The following is an 18759-nucleotide window of genomic DNA, read 5'->3' on the forward strand; positions in this document are numbered from 1 at the left end:
CCTGGACTTGGCGACAAGAAAAGAATTGATGACAAATTGAAGAGATGGATAATACGAATGGTAACCAAAGAACCCAAAACAACTTCCAGATATTAGAGATGAACTCCAAAGTCAAGGTATCGCTGTCTTAGCCAACGTGGACGTAACTGAAGAATGCCGAGAAGGTGAAACATGAAAAAAGCAAGACCACAAAGCTTTGAACCACAAAGCTTCTGAAAGAAAATACTTTGGAGTATTGTCAAAGTGTCAAAAAAGTGTCAACGTGCACAACACTCCAACTCTACCCAGTTTTCTGGGGTTCCCTGCCCCAACACATATCTGATCTGACAACTGAAGAGTTGGAGAAAACATATTTGGCTAGAAAAGGTTTTAGGGCAGCGCTCCTGAATGGTGAGTTTTCATTAAATGGTGCGTTGACATTTTAGTTATTAAAATAAAATAGAAATCTATATTTCTGTATTCTGTGTTAGGGCATAAGCAGGGTAAAGCAAGAATAGTAAAAATATACATACATAAATGTGCAATTTAACCCTAGTGTGCTCTGAACATTTGTTTTTCTCCCCTTGTCCATGGTGGTGTACAGCTTTCATTGAAGTAAACATACAAAGGTGGTGTTTGACTTCCAATATTGGGGTCACTGTAGGGAAAGTCATACAATTTTGAGCTGCAAAAAGACCATTTAGGGGGGTTTCTCTGCTGTTAAACATAGTGACAGGTGATTTCTGACCCTTAAGACAATACAAGGGTTAATAACAGTAATGACCTGTGCTAATGTCCTTAATCTTCTTGCTAAATCTTGGTCATGAAATCATATACTTTTGACAGCAAAATGTAAACATAAGCTTGTTTACCTCTCAATAATTTCTTCATTGGACAGTAAAAGGTTCTTTTTTGTGTGTAATGAACGATCCTGACATAGCTATTGATTAAAAATTAAAGCTGTGGTATTAGCTGGCAGTGTTGTGCTGAAATGATTCTCATCCATCACCGGATCCATACGGAATCCAAGCCACTCAAACCAACGAAATGTCTAATTTGCGTTGACTAGATACCATCTAACTGTCATAACAAGCTTCACATTGTGGTATTTGTTGTGTTGTGCTGTATTCAGTAGCTTAATTAAAAGTCCAAGAGCACTGTGCGACAATGAATTGTCAGAAATGATTGCTTTGGCCAATCCTTTTGAATCCTGCCAAGTCATGGCTATATTACACTCATGTGTTCAAACATGTAGTGAAAGCGTGGGTACATGAATGACTCAATAGACGAGAAAGCCAAGCTACGCTATTTGGTTCATGTTTCTGCTTGGACCTACGCTTTAAATACGAGCTGTGTGTTTTGTTCTCATGTCATGCAATCATTTAATGTCAGAGTGTATACCAGTGCCTTATTAAGAGACAGCAGACATTTGTCTCCTAGAACGGCTAAGAAGAGCAGCAGAGTCAGATCCCGCTTTACAGTCAATCTAAAGGTAGACTTCAGCTGTTTCATATTTTGTAACTGTGTTGATGCCAGTTGATGCAAATGTGTATTTTTTTATGTGCAAGGAAAGACAACATGGTGCCTGCAGAGGAAATCCGGAACATTTTCTGTGTCCTTCTATGTTTAATTGGTAAGAAGTTTAAACTCTTTGTGAGTTGATGGTGGTGTGTGGGAAACATCCAAAGCTATGACATTTTTAAATGTTAAAAAAAAAGAAAAGGTAAACATCGATTTTGTTTACATTCTGCTGTTTGTGTCGATCTGAACTGGACTGTAGGTTTGATTTCAGTCATTTACTATTTTTATATATTACTATGGTAAAGTCACCACTAATTGTTTATTTAAATTCCAGTAAAACAGACATTATTTATGAATTATTTTTAGCATCAGGAAAAAAAATGGACATTTTTACTGAAATATTACACAGAAGCCTAATACAAAATCTAGAGTTTCAGTACTTAGTGTTTCCACCTTTTATTACAACTTTCATTCTTTTTAGGAGTCCGTCTCTCACCATACAAGCATATAATGTTGAAATCTGGATTGGGGTAATCAGTCCAATGTTCTGAGAACACCAAGTTCACCAGTTTAATTTGCAAAATATTTTTTTTTCCCCCATTTCTTTTTCTCAGTATGAGATTCTTACTGAGAAATTCTTACACAGAATATTAAGCTGTCTTTTCACAGTGGAAAGATGGACAGAAACCCTTCTTTTTTTTCTAAAGCTTGTTAAACTAAACTTTAACTAAATAATTTTGTACTAAACGTTCCTCTTGTTTATGCCTGTTTATGCCAAATTAATTGTAAGGTAGTCTTTGACTCGGGCACAGTATTTTATAATATTATATACAATATATGTAAATAGATACAATAGATGTGTCGCACATTACTGTTTATGGTATTTGTACCACCTTTGCTGGTCCCATAATATGGTCTCATGTTGTGGCAGGAGCTACATCATCTTGTGTCTCACGCCGATGTCTCGCTAATGAACTGATTTCAAAGGAGCTGTACAGTCCCCCACAGCCGCCCTCATGCGCTGTCATGGTGAACCTCTCATCCATCCAGTATGAGACCCTGTCTGTGGTAAGTATACCCTTTCTAAGAAACAGTGCCATGTCCAGTTTTTTCTGAGCAATGCAAAAAATTAACTTATGAGCTTTATAACACAGTGTGATTTTTCCATTTTGTTGTCTTCATTTGCATGTTGTTGTTTTTTTCCTTTCTTTCTTGCTCATTGTTTTTGTTTTTGCTATAGGATACAAAAACTCTGCGTTTCTCCAGTCGCATCAAAATTAAAATGGTGAGATTTCAGACATCTGAAATGCAGGAAAACCAGCGGATGGTTATTAAACTGTTGCTCTTTTTTAATAGGAATGGAAAGACCCGGACCTTGCCTGGTCAGATCCAAAATACAAATTTACAGAATTAATGCTACCAGTTGACAAGATCTGGACACCAGATCTGACTGTGGACAATGCGTAAGTTAACCCTGTAATGGCAGATCCTCCTAGAGATACTATCACAGAAACTATCACAGTGCATTCAACAATAAAGGCAGCATTGTACCTTTTATATGGTGATAGAAAACACTGATGCACCAATTTCGCATGCAGATACAGGGGGATTTAGGGGGACATTACCAAAGTTCATAGAAAAAGAGTTATTTGACTTTGTATCAATAGTGGAATAATTCTTTGAACATTTTGAAAATGTCAATTTTGTAATTAAAGTTGAACTTTTTTCGACAGGAAGGTGAAAACTGTACCCTTTAATGTGCCTGTACCTTCAAATCGTCACATTCATGAGTGTACACTATCTTTAACTATAATAATCAGTCTCAGTCTCATAATAAATAATACAGTAATCCTTACCTGCTGTTAGTAAGATAAGGGGACATGTAACCAAGTACTATATCGAAATGATAGATATAACTAATTATTTGTCCGGTGAGCTTATTTAAACAAAATGTGCATCAATTTGTGTTCAGTGTCAAAACAGGTTGAATGAGCAAATGAGTAATTCTTTATGACTGATTATGCTTAAAAATGACTTAATGGCTACTAGATAAGAAGATCGGATTATTAATCTCTGATCTCTCCTGTGGCACTAGAGTGAAAACAACAGTAAAACCTGTCTCCACTGATATTCTGGTGAGACAGGATGGCACTGTGGAGCATTCCATCCAAATGTACACTACGGTGGTGTGCGCAATCAACCTCTTCAACTACCCTTTTGTCTATGATGCATGCCCTGTGGCCCTTAACGGATGGAGTCAAAGCTGTATGTGACATGCTGTGTTTAAACCAATTCCAAAGCTACCCTTGTGTGTAAATAGATATGTAAAAATTACCACCTTTGTGTTTTACATTTATGTCAATTCAGCTTGCGGCCTGCGTTTCCAGTACGGATCAATATCTACAGTGGGATCAAGTCGAGGAGAATGGCAAACTGTATCAGTGGAACTCCGTGGAGACAAAGACAAGCTGGATCGCAACTATCTATATGTAAGAGTTCAAATGGTCTAGAACCGCCACTGTCTCAGATATATTTCACTATTTATCCCTCCATCAGTTGATCAGTTCAACCTTTCTGTCTAATAATTTGTGGACAAACTAAACTTAGATACAAACTTATGATGTCATGAAACCTGCTAGAGTCATAAGACAGTTACAAGACAGGTAGATATGTTATTGTAGCATTACATGGCAACAGAGCACCTAGGAAAAGTGTTTTTTTAGACTTAAGTTTACCTAAGTCATTTTATTCAATAAAAGTGTCTTATTCTATTAACAGGTAATTCTGTGTCTTTTTATTAAAACAAGCAGAACCATTAGAATCTAGAACAGCAATGTAAACATTAGAGGAACCACATAATATAAAATAACACATTTAGTCATCTTAATTAAAATCAGTATATTGACCTGTGCCACAAACCTTAGCTGCACCCCTTTGACAGAAATAACAGCTTGCATCACTTTTATGTATCAGCTAAAAAAATAAGTTCAGTTTCAGTTTTTGTAGTTGGATTTTTCTTTGTGGTTCTATTTTTACCTCATCTGTCCACACAACTAGTTTCCAATACTCCCCTGGCTACTGTAGCGTGCTTCAAATGTTGAGTTTCATGATGAGGTCGCAGTTAGGGTTTCCTTCTTATGGCTTTTATATAAAGATTATGTTTGTTCCAGCGACACTGCACGGTTGTAGAGTGCACAGCCCACTTGACCCAGCTACAATTTGATGTTGGACTTTGGCTGTCTTACGGGTGTTTTGAGTGTTTTCATGTTCTCTCAGATCCACTATACAGCCATTTCTTAATAACATTCTGCATTATATCTTCTTATAACAGTCCCCTGAGAGTATTAGTTCCTAATTACAGTTGGTGACATGCCTAAGGCCAAATCTATTACTTTTCTTACTTTGTTAGTTTTCAGATCTTTAGACAGTTGCTCAGAAAAGTCTGTGTTTGAGAGTAAGCACAAGGTTGGGAACTGAATTAAGATGACAGTTCCTAATTACAGTTGGTGACATGCCTAAGGCCAAATTTGCTAATCAGTGTAAGACCTTCTCGAAAAAATCTGGGGTAATGCCAACTTCTGCAAAGGCCGCATTGATGATTTATTATTTATTTATTTATTTATTTATTTATTAATGAAACACAGAATAACTGTGCATTAGGATTTGGTGAAATATTATGCTTACTATTTGATTAGCTACAGATGCTGTGTTTGCTGTTTCTCTGTTTAACCCCTTAATGCAGAAAGGCTTATTACACCCTAAGGCATATACTCAGTAACTACAGGGATTTCTGTACAAACTGGTGGGTGCCATTCTTTGGTAGTAGAAGTTTGCCGGGCCATAGGTGTTTTGAGGTGTTACAAAAAAAAAAATGCATAATTTGGCCAAAGTGCTTCCTCAACTGTGTAAAACTGTATATAGTTCAATAAAATTTCTATCACTTACCATTAAATTATTTTCCAATGGAATCTGTGATATATTGACTAGCAAATTAAGGCATTAAAAACCTAAAACCTGCAGCAATGCCTTGTTGATAAACATTCAGTTGACCAAAATAAACAATACCAGCACATCCTACAAACCATTATTTCTCAAGGCTTCTACTTTCTTCTACTGGCTTAAAATATTCTTACCATCCCAGATTCTGCATTTCAGTCATTTCCCTCTATCCTGTCAGGTCACTATGTCCATCAACCCCTTCAACACAATAGTGACACTAATCCTGCCCAGTGTGCTCATCATGCTTGCTGACCTGGTGAGTTTTGCTCTGCCACTGGAAGGGGGAAAGCGCAGCTCCTTCAAAATCACACTGGTGCTCAGCTTCACCATGTCACTCCTCATCCTCACTGACCACCTGCCTGACACTGGCCTCTGCAGTCCTCTGATCCGTAAGACAAATCAAAGCCATGACATACATTACAGGGCCCTATGTTTCGGTATACACATTATGTGCTTTATTTGTCCTCTGAGGCACACTTGTAATACTTTTATCAAAAACAGTTATAATTCATTTTTACATGACTGTTTTCATACACCTCATCATTCTTTAAAATTAATTAGCCTGTTTTTATTAATGTGCCTTTAGGACTCGTGTATGTTAATAAATTCTGTAAAAGAAGTCCAGGCTGAAACGCTCCACATAACTTTAATATGAATGGGTGGAGCCAAGCGGCTGTAGGCTAAAAACCTGGAAATATCCAAATGAGTTTGAGTTTGGAACCTCAAAGCTTTTTAAAAAATATGGGTAAGGATAGTGCAAACATACTTAGAACTCTAATAGTGGCAAATTGTCTAACTTATAATATTTATGATGATTTATATTTGGCACAATTCAAGTTTGATACAGTTTGTTTGCACTATCCATGCCCATACCATTAAAAAAAGCTTCAAATATGGGTTTGATACAGTATGTAAACATTGTTCAAGTTTTAAAATATGTTTACATACTGTATCAAACCCATATTTAAAGCTTTTTTTATGATATGGGCTTTTACATGGATAGTGCAGACATACTAAAAACTCTGAATTGTGGCTAATCGTCTAACTTGCCAATATTTATGGAGTATAAAAACCTCTCATTTATATTTGGCAGGTTATCATTTTTGTTTCTGCTTGGTTGTTCTGGTGGTGAGCTTGCTGGCGTCCATGATCTTCACACGAATAGCTACAGACGGCAGTGCCTTTTCCTGCACTCTACCAAAACGTGCTTCAGACAAACCCAAAAGCACAAATGCTAAAATGCAAGGTAAGAAGTGGAAGTGATTAAGGTAAACAATGATTTCTATACAAGTCTTGATCATATATATATTAAGGGGAATCATATATATATTAAGAGGAATATGTTACACATCATCTACAGAGAGCACTCATGTTAATGTTACAAGCGCAGTGTATCTGCTTGAAAAATTAAATAAGAAAGCATCAAGCATCAATCATGTTTAAATATTATAAAATAACATTTATTATGCTGGATTTTCTGTTTATTGTTTGATCTGTAAAAAATAATGCCTTATTAGCAGAACAATGCTATATTTAAGGTTGTCTCCTTTTGAGGATTTGTTCACTTATTGACTTAGGAAATCAGTAATCAAAAAATGTATTACAAGGACATAATGAGTCGTGTTGTCTTGAATTTACAAGGAAATTGGCCCCTTAAAAAAAATGATCACTGACAGAATAGGCTGTCTTAGCTATTACACATAATCCAGGTAAACACACATTTTCTTCTTTGTATAGATTCTTGAGACAATGTAGTTGGAAAAGACAGATGAGCAACAGTATAGGTTTTATCATCAGGAAATTATTTTTTTCCCCAATGGTGTCGCAGCCATCCATTGCCAGAGAGCACAATTAGCCTTGTTCTAAGGTGGGATGGCCCTCCCTCTTCATCAATATATTTTAGCTTATTATAACAAAATTGGCAGTGAGCATTCTCCAATGAGCACATTTAGCTATCCAAGGATGTTGCTTTAGCGGCAGTTAAAAAAAAAAAGATGTGGTTAGCTGGCTTCACATGTCTCGCAGAGCATGTGCTGACCTTCCCTCTTCCAGCACGGGTACAATTATGCGAAAGTGGGAGTTCTTGCTTTTAAGCTACATTTCAAAACAAATCGGAATTCTGAAATGATCAGCAAACGTTCGCCTCAGTACACCAGTGACAGACAGTCAACGAATTATTCCAAGCTCTACAACTTATACCCATGAAAATGTCCTATGACACTCAAAGCACTTCAGCAAGCGTGTCCACTTTTTCTCTCAATAGGTTTAAGCCTGAAGAGTGTTCCCACAGTCTCTGCTGATGTGTTTACAGAGAAGGCCTCAATCGAGAATATTGTGACTTTCTTGGAGAACATGGAGAAGGCCAACAAGGAGACAAAGAAGAAGCAGAACTTTGCAAACCGTTTTGACAAAATCTGCTTCTGTACATACTTCTGGATTGATGTTGTTTATGCCATATGTTTAATTGGCATCACCAGAACAGAATTTTGCAAAATTAATAATCTGGATTTCTGGAGTTGAGGTTAGATGAGGAACAGTAAAAAGAATGATGAGGGAGAGTTCAGTTCATGTTTCTGCTTTCTGGTTTCATGTGCATGTTTGAAGTAAATTTATCTCAGGGACAACTTAGATTTACAGGGTTTCTGGGAGTTGTTAATGAAAACCTAGACATAATCTAGTTTTCATTAATGACTCCCAGAAACACTGTAAATATCAACCTTCCCAGGTACACATATCAATGCTGGACTGCACAAAATAGACAGTTTTGGTTTTGTAATAGACAGCAGACATATCAGGTCTTTCACTAAGTACTATGTATGTAATTCTGTGTATCATGGGCATATTATCACATTCTAAAAATTAAAGATGGTTATTCAAATGTGGTATCGTATGCAAATTATTTTTGTTGTAAGATTTGAGTAGTTAACAGGTCTGTTGTTAGAATGAGATCAGAGCAGCAAGTTCAGGGGCCAGAGAAAATAAACATAGTACTATTTGACTATATAGTAGAATAGCAGAGTAGTGGAACCCTTTTCAATAAAACAAGAACCACCTTTTCTGTTAAGGACACTTAAATTTGAAGAATGATTTAACCAGGAAAAGACCCATTTATGCATTCAAATTATTAAGTTGTCATGTCTCTAAATAAAACCATTGCTTTTATAAAAGAACCATCTTTCTATCTGGGCCTTTCCCACAAACATTTCTGTTCTTGTGTTCTGCGCACAATATTTTCCTTTCATTATGACTACATAATGTCATTTCAAATACTTATTATTATGCACAATATAGAGGGCACAGCCAGATACTGATTGGCTGTCAGTGCACCTGCCATAAATGTAGAAATATAATAACACAGTGCCATTCATGAGCATGAAGTCAACAGTAAGCATAAAACATAGAGATGAAGAACAATAAATGTATACATGTGTGTTGTTATTTTATTTGGTGTATAAATTTGTGTAGTAGTATAAAGAGAGAAAATGAAGGGACTGTAAAAATTGGCTGTAATTCATAATGGTTAATGTAATATTTTTGTTAAACCTCTTGAATTAAAGCTAGAACATTTTAATCACATCTGAATTGCTTCATTTAAAATCCAATAAGGTGGCGTTCACAGGCAAAATGACATGAAATGTGTCTCTGTCATTAAAAAAAAGTTCATAATACAAAATAACTTCCACAAACAGTATGTACATGCATGTCTGTGAGTGTAGTTATTATCATATTCATATCATATCATATTATCATTAGACTGCACTGGACTCTTAAAGTTCTTTAGACTCTTTAAGAACTAGCTCTTATGTCTCATGTCTTAACAGTGGGTGGGCAACCATTGTACCTAATGCAAATCATTGCATGCAATCAGTGATTAATGTTAGAAGTCTTATCAAATTAGGTCTGTGATTGCCATGTTAGTTTACATACGTACGGTTATTTCATTTGTTTTAGTAGTAATGGATTTAATAGGAGACGATACATCGATCAGTATGGCAAGGGACATGAATAGATGTCCACACAACTTAAACTAAAAATAATAATAAATAATAATAAATAAAAATAAAAATAAATAATCTCCATTAAAAAAAGTATTGCCGATAGAATGAGACACTCTGGAGCAGCTGTGTATGAGCCTACAGTCATCATGCTCAATGCAGCAATAGGGGTGTAAACTGCTGCAGCATTGGGCTACAAAGCAGTGGAACTGTGTGTCCATCCAACATCTTTGCGATAAGTTGGAGTGGCATTTGTGATCCAGTAGTAAAGAGTAGATGCATTTACTGCAGAAGAGGTGACCTACAGTAAGCTACAGATATATTCAGTATATTATTATTTGTCAACAAAAGTAAAGCTTAATACATAATACAAGACATATTTGACCAGCAAAACCAAATGAGTGTTAGTTAACCCCATAAAATGTCCAGTTATTATTACATCTTAGGTAATACATCTTTATTATTCAGTAGCTACCAACTCTGTGCAAACTGGCAGATTCTTAAGTTACAGGCGTGGGAGTCTACGACTGCTGGTGCAGCGTGGGCATTTCAGGGGTTAAACAAATGTACATACCTTTTCAATAAGTTAAACAAACTCACACATTCACATCATTAGCTGAAATCCAAACCGACTGAAACAACAGTCTGAGCAAACTTAGCTGAGCCCCTATTCAGGTGTAATAGCTCGCTTCATAACTGTAGTATTGTTCTCTTCCATTAAACAGGCAGATGCCCGAAAGCACAGAGTTAATAGTTCCCAGAAGAGTCGCCCTGTATTTGGTTTGTTTAGTCCTGCTGACCAAAGGTAGGTGAAGAGATAATTAGGTATGGTGATGTATTATAATACACTAATGTACCAGTAAGTCAAACACAGTGGTTGGAGACGTAACATAGTCATGTCTATGCTGGAGGACAGGGCCTTTAGTTGCGCACTTCTCTTACGTCATGCCTCAGACACATAGTAAAGTAGACACACATGTGGTGCCTTTTAAAATGCCATCTGATGTTAGTTCTCGGAGAGGATTTAGGAGCTGGAGCAGCAGTAAAGCTGAGAGAGCTAAGCTTGGCCAACATCCTCCATGTAATTTGGGTTTAAATAAAGGTAAGTTTACTTTCCTTGCTGTTGTAAGAAAATGATGCATCTCTAAAACAATAACTAATTAGGAGAAGGAAATATTATTCTTAAGATTAATAAATGTTAACGTAACATGATTTATATCATTTTTTTTAAATTGTATTGGACCTCCGATTATGAATGTGAAAACAATATGAAGGACAGGCAGAAAATAGAAATACGAGATTTTATTTTAATAGTATTGTTGCCAGGATGGAAAGCACTTGAGTAATTTCACTTTGCTACTATATTTAAGCCTTGTTTTGAGAGATTTGTAGTTGCAGAAACTACATATTTTATATAGAAAAATAACACACTTTTTAACTTAGATCTTTATTCATTAAAATATTCAGATTTACTCTTTCTCTCATGCCAGTCTGTTTCTGCACATTTGCATTTACTGTCTTCATCACAGCATCTAAATTTTCCATTATTGTAAAATGATATTGCTTGCAACTGTGCTAATTTGTGTTTGCGTGAGAACTAGTACTGCCGGTAAATACCCCACCAAACACCAGCAAAGCCAACATTTATTTTAACTGTTAATACATTGATATTTTAACTTTTGTTTGTTTTGTTTACTCAAGTATCAAGTTTTTTTTTTTACCTCTTTTTTGACACAGTACCCATACTTGAGTACACTTTCTCTGTACATTTTCCACCTCTATTTTTGTATTTATTAGTGTTGCACCGATACCGCATCTGTATCTGTGCCGATACTGGCACTTACTCACAGTATTGGTATGACAATAGAGCGCACCGATACCATGAAGCTTACTGACGGCATACCTTTTTTTTTTTTTTTACATAGATCATTTTTGTTTGCATACTCTGTTATGAAACCAAATGTTGAAACAACCAGTAAAATCCAGTCATAAAAATGAATGACCATTAAACAGACATGTAATGAAACTTTTACATTAGCACTTCTTGTTTCCATCTGGTGTTTGCTTTTTTTGTTTTTTGTTTCGGTTTGAAGTTTAGTACTTTTTTACATAGACACGTGTACTTGAATGTGAAATTGCTGAAGAAGCATTTTTTATTTCTAAACTTTCATTTTTTTCACTGCTCCAAAATGCGAATTTTAAACACCAGCTGTTCAGTGAAGCTTAGTAAGAGTATGCACGCGTTTCTGCATTGTGGCCCTTTTTATTTCTTCATAGCTCTAAAACTTTTCAAATGTGCAGTGACTCAACCAGTCAGTTGTGTTTTTACAAGAGTATTATATTTTATTTGGGATAAAATATAAAAAAACTATAACCAATAAAAAGTGTAACACTATAATCATCAGGATTTATAGTCATCTATCGAGAATTTAAGTCAGAGTTGGTATCTGTACTCGGTATCTGCCGATACTTGAAAATCTGGTATCAGTATTGGTATCGGAAACAGTGGTATTGGTGCATCCCCTAGAATTTTGTAGTTGCAAGAGAACTGTATTTAATCTGAAACACGTTTGCTACAGTAGTGACCATTTTCTTGCTTGTGATGAAGGTTATGGCGTCCACTAAGCAGATGCTGAACTTTCTTCTTGCCATTTCTTTCCTTTTAGGTAAGTAGTCAAATGTACTAATAAGCAGCGTCGTAAATAACTGAATGAATGAATGTTGTATTAATATGACTCCCACTGTTTGAATGCAGTATTGGTGGGATCCACAAACTTGTGTGTTTCGCGTCGATGTCTCGCTAATGAGCTCATTAAAAAGGAGCTGTACAGTCCTCCACAGCCTCCAGAGTGCACCATCACTGTGAACCTCACATCCATCCAGTACCAGACCCTCTCTGTCGTAAGTTTTCTCTTAACGTTTTTCATAAATTAGCTAACGTGCTCAGTTTATCCCTCACCACAGTCCAAATGAGACATCCTTGGTGTCTAAAGTTTGCTAAAGTTTGCTACGAGGTAACTGTAACTGTTTCATGTGGTTAAGTAATCTTATGTGATTTCTAAACACTACGAAAAATTGTAATATCTAAAAATGCACAGAAGTACAGACACAATTTTTAAGCAATTTTAACAGGCAAGATCATGCTCCCCTACTTGCACGTGTTTCTGCATTGTGGCCATTTCTATTTCTTCACAGCTCTGAAACTTTTTAAATGTACAGTGACTCAACCAGTCGAATAGAACCAGTAGAATATTTTATTTGGGATAAAATATAAAACAGTACAATCTATAAAAGTGGAAGACCATAAACATCAGGATTATAGCTAGTCAGTACAGACACAGTTCTGGCTTAGAGATGGGTGCTACTGTACTATTTTAAGCACGTGTGTAATGATCACGACAGTCTGGTTACAGTAAGGGCTTCACAGGGTATGATTGTAAATCCATCACCAAGCTCTGAGGAGCCACTGCATTGCAGATCATTCAGTAAGAAGCTCTATTGGCTGACTGATCATAAGACTGATTTCAGATTCTGCTCAGAAATCTTCAGAAGTGAGTGTAAAAGCCACATGCACAGGTTGCTTTGGCATGGCTGTGCTTTCAACTAATTTCTTTGATCACTTAGAATTTGGGGCTTCAAAGTGGATTTTTAGGGCTTGGTGATTATGGATTTACACCACACATGCACTGTTGAACTGATCATTTTGAGATTGTTTGCATAATGCTATCTAGGAAGGGTATATATATATATATATATATATATATATATACATATGGGGTATACTCTACTATCGCTTGACTGCTAAATTAGCCTCATAGCTCTTGTGAAAAACATCTAATGATGATGGTGATTGGTTAATTATTTAATTTACTTTGATCATTTTTGGCATACATTTCATTTTATTTTATTTACCAAAATATCACTACTGTACTATTACACACAAACTATTACAATAATAAATGTAAACAAATAAACAAACGAAAAACCAGCCTGAACATGCTCTTTCTGTTCTTTTCTTACCTTTACAAGGATACCAAATCTTTGCGTTTTTCAAGTCGCTTAAAAATCAGCATGGTAAGACCCTTAGCATCTTATTTACATTTACAGTAAATGACAATACATTATTACAATAACAATTATTTATTATTTACATACACAGTACTCCACCAAAATGGATATTTACAAGACAAGCTGTTGTTGCTCTTTTAACAGGCATGGAAAGATCCAGATCTCACATGGACAGATCCACAGTACAAGTTTAAAGACCTTATACTGCCGGCCAGTAAAATCTGGACCCCTATTCTGACTGTGGACAACGCGTGAGTTAGCTAATACAGTGTCATTTGCCTTTCTCTCTTACAATGTACTTTTGATTTAGGTACAGTGTGTACTATAATTATTACAATATTGGACCTTGACTACATTACACAGTTGGACCCTGAGGCATTCAAACTTACTTATTTTCTCATCATCAGCTACATCAAGAGTCTGACTTCTTTAACATAGTATTCAATATTCAGTAATCTCTCCGTTTTTTTGTTCTATAGAGTTTACACAGATGTGAAGCCTGTTTCTAAGGATATAATCGTGAGAAGCGATGGCACTGTGAAATATGCCATTGTTATGTACATTACAGTGATGTGTGGAATCAACCTCTTCACCTATCCCTTTGTTTCTGATTCATGCCCTGTGGCCATCAATGGATGGAATCAAACCTGTAAGAAACTACATGTTTGTTTGTTTGTTTAAAATTGTAACCTATGTTCCCTTTCTACTGCATTACTGTTAGGACTGGCTCCAGGCAAGTTGCACCTACTGCCACCAGAGGGCAACAGCTGGCGGCTGCCAGAGCCAATCAAGCACAACAGCTTGATTTATCAGATACACTGTCATGCCACTAAAAAACACTGAACTCATTGTCATGTTAATGAAAATGTTTAAGCTAACTTTTACTTTGTGCCATGGTGCATTATCATGCTGGAAGTAGCCAATAAGAGATGGCTACTGTGAGGAAACCTGCCAAGAAAGCATTCCCTGTGCCATTACATCACTCCCACCATCCTGGACTGTTGAATGCAACACTGTCCGGTTTCGGTGAGCTTTTGGCCACTGCAGCCTCAGCTTTCTGAGATGCTTTTCAGCTTCCCACAATTGTAAAGAGTGATTATCTGACTCACTGCAGTCTTTCTCTCAGCTCAGACTTGTCTGGCCATTCTTCATCACTCTCTCTCTCTCTCATCAACAAGGCAATTTTCGTCTGCAGAACTGGAGCTCACTGGATGGTCTTTCTTTATTGAGAGAACACATGGTTGATGTAAACATTATCTGTTGACCCATATCTACATGATTTTATGCATTTGACTGCTGTCACACTATTGTCTAATTAGATAATGCATGAGTATGTGTACAGATGTTCAAATCAAAGTGCTCAATGAGTGTACATTATGATGTATTATTGTAAATTGCACATTTTCCTTTGCATATTTCAGTGTAACTGAAGCTAGTATCATCAAAATATCATCAGCATGAGATGTGTATAAGTGTATTTTAAATGGCTTTATCACTGAAGACATGACATATAGATCTACATTATATCTAATAAACTTAATCAGTTTGCTGACATTAACATGCTTGTCTTGGTTCAGCATGTGGCCTAAATCTCCAGTATGGGTCGATATTTTCAAGGGGAGGAGATCGAGGGGAATGGAGAACTGTATCAGTGGACCTCCGTGGAAAAGGACGTAACTACCTCAGTGTAAATAAGCTGTTTAATTCTCATAACAAAGAGATACAATTTTGTGCTTACTATCATATCTTTAAAACATTAGGTGTGAATGGAATTTTGATCATCTAAACTCTCAGAAGCAGACCCTTTCCCTCCTTTAAACAAAGAGACTCAGTCACAGATAACATTTCAAAGAGATTTAAATGTAATTCATCACCATGAACTTCTTTTAACACACAGGTTGCTCTGTCCATCAATCCTTTTAACGCAGTGGTGTCACTAGTCCTGCCCAGTGCACTCATCATGGTTGTCGACCTGGTGAGCTTTGCTTTGCCCCTGGATGGTGGCGAACGCAACCCCTTCAAGATCAAGCTGGTGTTCAGCTTTACCATGTTTCTTCTAATGCTCTGCAAACAACTGCCTGTCTCTGGCCGCTGCAGCCCTCTGATCTGTAAGTGGGACTTACAGGGACTACAGGGGTTACCAAAAAAGGTTGCTGAAAATGTGCCTCATGTTTTTATGTGCCATGCATTTAATTTGAGCATTTAACACTAGAATGTATATTAAATATAATTCTTTATCACCAGAGATCAAACCAGCAAGCTCACGATGATAGAGCTAATATGTTAATACGTTTAATATTTAAGAATTATTTTTGAAAAGGACACAACTAGGTTTCTTCTTAATGCCACAAGTGAATATAAGATAAATACTTAAGCAGGATTAGCTTGTTCCTTTTGTTTTGTACAATTGTAGAGAAAAACAATTTTAGCATTGAGAGGTTTAGCAAAGGTTTAGTTAATGGACAACCTCAAGAAGTGAAAGCTGAAGGTCTTGTCATCATTAAAAATCTGTGGCTAGACCTCTGCAGAGCTCCACTATTTCTTCTTATATCACACAGGGGTATTTGTGAATGGCATGGAGATATATGTAAATTCTCTAACCAGTTCTATGTCCCACAAAATTGAATAATACCTTTCATCTGTTCACATTAGATTTTCACTACTGCTTCTGCCTGATTGTACTGGTTGCGAGTGTGCTGATATCCATGATGTTGACTCGACTGGCTAAAAACGGCAGTGCCTGGCCCAGCAGGCCCCAAAGGCTGCGTGGAATAGGCATCTTTAAAACTCAAAAGGACAGCATGAGTCAGAAACTGGGTAAGAAAAGTCTACTACCCATTCATATGCCAGAGCAGTTTCTGTCATTCTGAATGATTTGTTACATGTCAGATGATTTGTCTGATCTAATTTCACGAAGCCCTCAAAATCCCTCAAAAAAGCAACTTGTGCCTCCATGCCTTCTTCACCCATACTTGAGTAACAGTATTGTTTGTTGATTTTAGTAACTGTAACTATAAAAACATGTGGATTCTTATCTTAGTAGGATCATTTGGGCCAAAACAACCTCAATCACAAAGCAGTACACACATTTTACCAGATGGTGTCACCAATGCAACATTGACCACTACAACGAAATACAAAACAAACCAGCAAGCCTCGTCAAATGTGGTCAATCAACCATGTTACATTTCAAACAGCGGGTGTTGTTATTTAACAGCTTGGTAGTTTTGTAGTCAATTTACTTTCATGCAGTGTCATTTCAATGCACTTGAATACGGGGCCCCACTGGTAACATCCCTTCTTAATAAAGAAAGTGCATGTAAACAGCTTACAAATGTTTGGAACAGGTTCAGCATGCATAGCCAGGACTTAGTAAGGCATGGGAACAAGATAATTAGGTTGTGACAATTAGGTCATGGTCACAACATAGCAAGGTGTGGGAATCAGTTTTTCCCAGAACTGAATGAGGAGAAAATTATTAGTTATTAGGATTGTTAAGAATAATATCACTAGTAAGTTGTGGCCACACTTTCATTTTTGGGAGGTCACCAGCAAGCAATGTTTGCTTGTTGCATGGCAACATTTGGAGGACAAATGTACACAGAAAAAAAATGATCAGCTTATGTTGTAAAGTATTAGCCAAGCTTATGAAAGAAAATTACCTACTGCTTGTACTATTTTGCATGAAAGCTGTTATACCATCCACTGTATTTCAGCAGCCATTGACCTCAGTGATGTCCTAACACCATCTGAAAAACTGCCTACAAAGGAGGCCTCTGTCCAGAACATCTGTAGTTTTGTGGAGAACATGGACAAAGACGTGAGGGACAAAACAAGGAGACAGAACTATGCAAACTCCTGGGACAGAATCTGTTTCTGGACTTACCTGTGCCTGGACATGATTTACAGCATAATTATGATTGCTGTCACCAGAACAGAATTTTGTAAGGTGAACAACCTGGAGTTTTAAGACGACCATGAGGAAAGTTGGTTACATACAGCTAAAAATGTATGGCTCATGCTCATTACTTGCTATGGTATTGATTGTTACAATGGTTTATTTGTTGCAGCAGAAGTGCAACAATAAAGCAACAGATACCGTGAGAAGAGCGTGGTCACTACAGGCAGTAAAAGAAAATATGATATAAACACTACTATGGCATTTAGCTCATCACTGTTTGATATTCCAAGGTCAAGCATGATGTCATGTCCGTGCTGCAATATTTGCTTGCATCACGATTTCCGTGTGCGTCTTTAAAGGCCAGGAAGAAAAAAAAAGAGATGAGAGAGTCATAGACAGCTGACTCTCCTGGCTTGAGTGCAGGCTACCAGTTATCAGTCCTTTTTGTCAAGGACACATTGAGGCCTTCAGGCCAGCAATTGAAAGCCAAACTCAAACCACGTAAAAGAAAACAGAAAGCGGCCTCTAATCTCCAGTGGACAATTAGGATATTTATGTGTATGTTCCTCTATTAAAAATCTGCAAATCTGAAAGATAAATTTACAAAAATGAAATGTTGGCTGTAAGCTTTCTTTGGATGACTGGTATGGGCCCTGTGCTTAAGATCAGGAAACTATTGGTAAAAATCCTGATTTTTCCAAGGGGTATTTTAATGCATGTCTTCACTCAGAAGCTTGAAGTTGATAAAATATCCATGTACATACCTTACATATATTCATAATCATATCCATATACCTAATATGTATATACCATAATATAACCTCATATTCAGCACTACTCATATCATGTCATAAAAAATAAGACATTCTTGTTTTTCTATAATCTCATATTAAATGTTTTGACTTTTACTGATGCCTATGAGTGTTTGCCCTATGTCATTAAGGGTGAGCCAGCTGGCAATAATTACATCAACAACAACAAAAAAACGGAAACAACGCTGTAATGGGAACACTTAAATATACAGTAACTTGCAAACTGCAAGTTACTGTAAATTTCACAGTATGTATATAGTACATTTACTCACATACTGAATTACTGAATTTGGACCATTACACAGACGGTGACTAGACTAGTCTACGATGTTTGTTTGTATATGTCACCAGTGCAAGATTTGGACCCCTGGTCTACACATTCACAGTCTGCCTAATCTTTGATGTCTTCAAGGCTGACCAAGCTTTCTCATTGGTAGAATTTAAGTGCCTCTTTTTATAGACTGTACTGTAAAACTACACTACT

The 18759-nt window shown here is 36.6% G+C and overlaps 2 protein-coding genes across 2 annotated transcripts; both read left to right on the forward strand.

Moving 5' to 3' along the window:
* Positions 1-1557: 1557 nt before the first annotated feature.
* On the forward strand, positions 1558-8019 carry LOC140574524 (5-hydroxytryptamine receptor 3A-like). Its single transcript, XM_072694369.1, has 9 exons — positions 1558-1612; positions 2432-2568; positions 2741-2785; positions 2857-2963; positions 3596-3765; positions 3868-3989; positions 5678-5888; positions 6593-6745; positions 7763-8019. Exons 1-9 carry the CDS (start codon positions 1558-1560, stop codon positions 8017-8019), a joined length of 1257 nt encoding a protein of 418 aa, XP_072550470.1.
* Positions 8020-12105: 4086 nt separating this feature from the next.
* On the forward strand, positions 12106-17532 carry LOC140574525 (5-hydroxytryptamine receptor 3A-like). Its single transcript, XM_072694370.1, has 9 exons — positions 12106-12160; positions 12250-12395; positions 13524-13568; positions 13707-13813; positions 14042-14211; positions 15140-15249; positions 15460-15670; positions 16215-16379; positions 17282-17532. The coding sequence occupies exons 1-9, from the start codon at positions 12106-12108 to the stop codon at positions 17530-17532; spliced, it is 1260 nt and encodes a 419-aa protein (XP_072550471.1).
* The last annotated feature ends 1227 nt before the right edge of the window (positions 17533-18759 follow it).

This window comes from Salminus brasiliensis, chromosome 12, assembly GCF_030463535.1.
Source record: "Salminus brasiliensis chromosome 12, fSalBra1.hap2, whole genome shotgun sequence".
In the NCBI taxonomy this organism is placed as follows: Eukaryota; Metazoa; Chordata; class Actinopteri; order Characiformes; family Bryconidae; genus Salminus; species Salminus brasiliensis.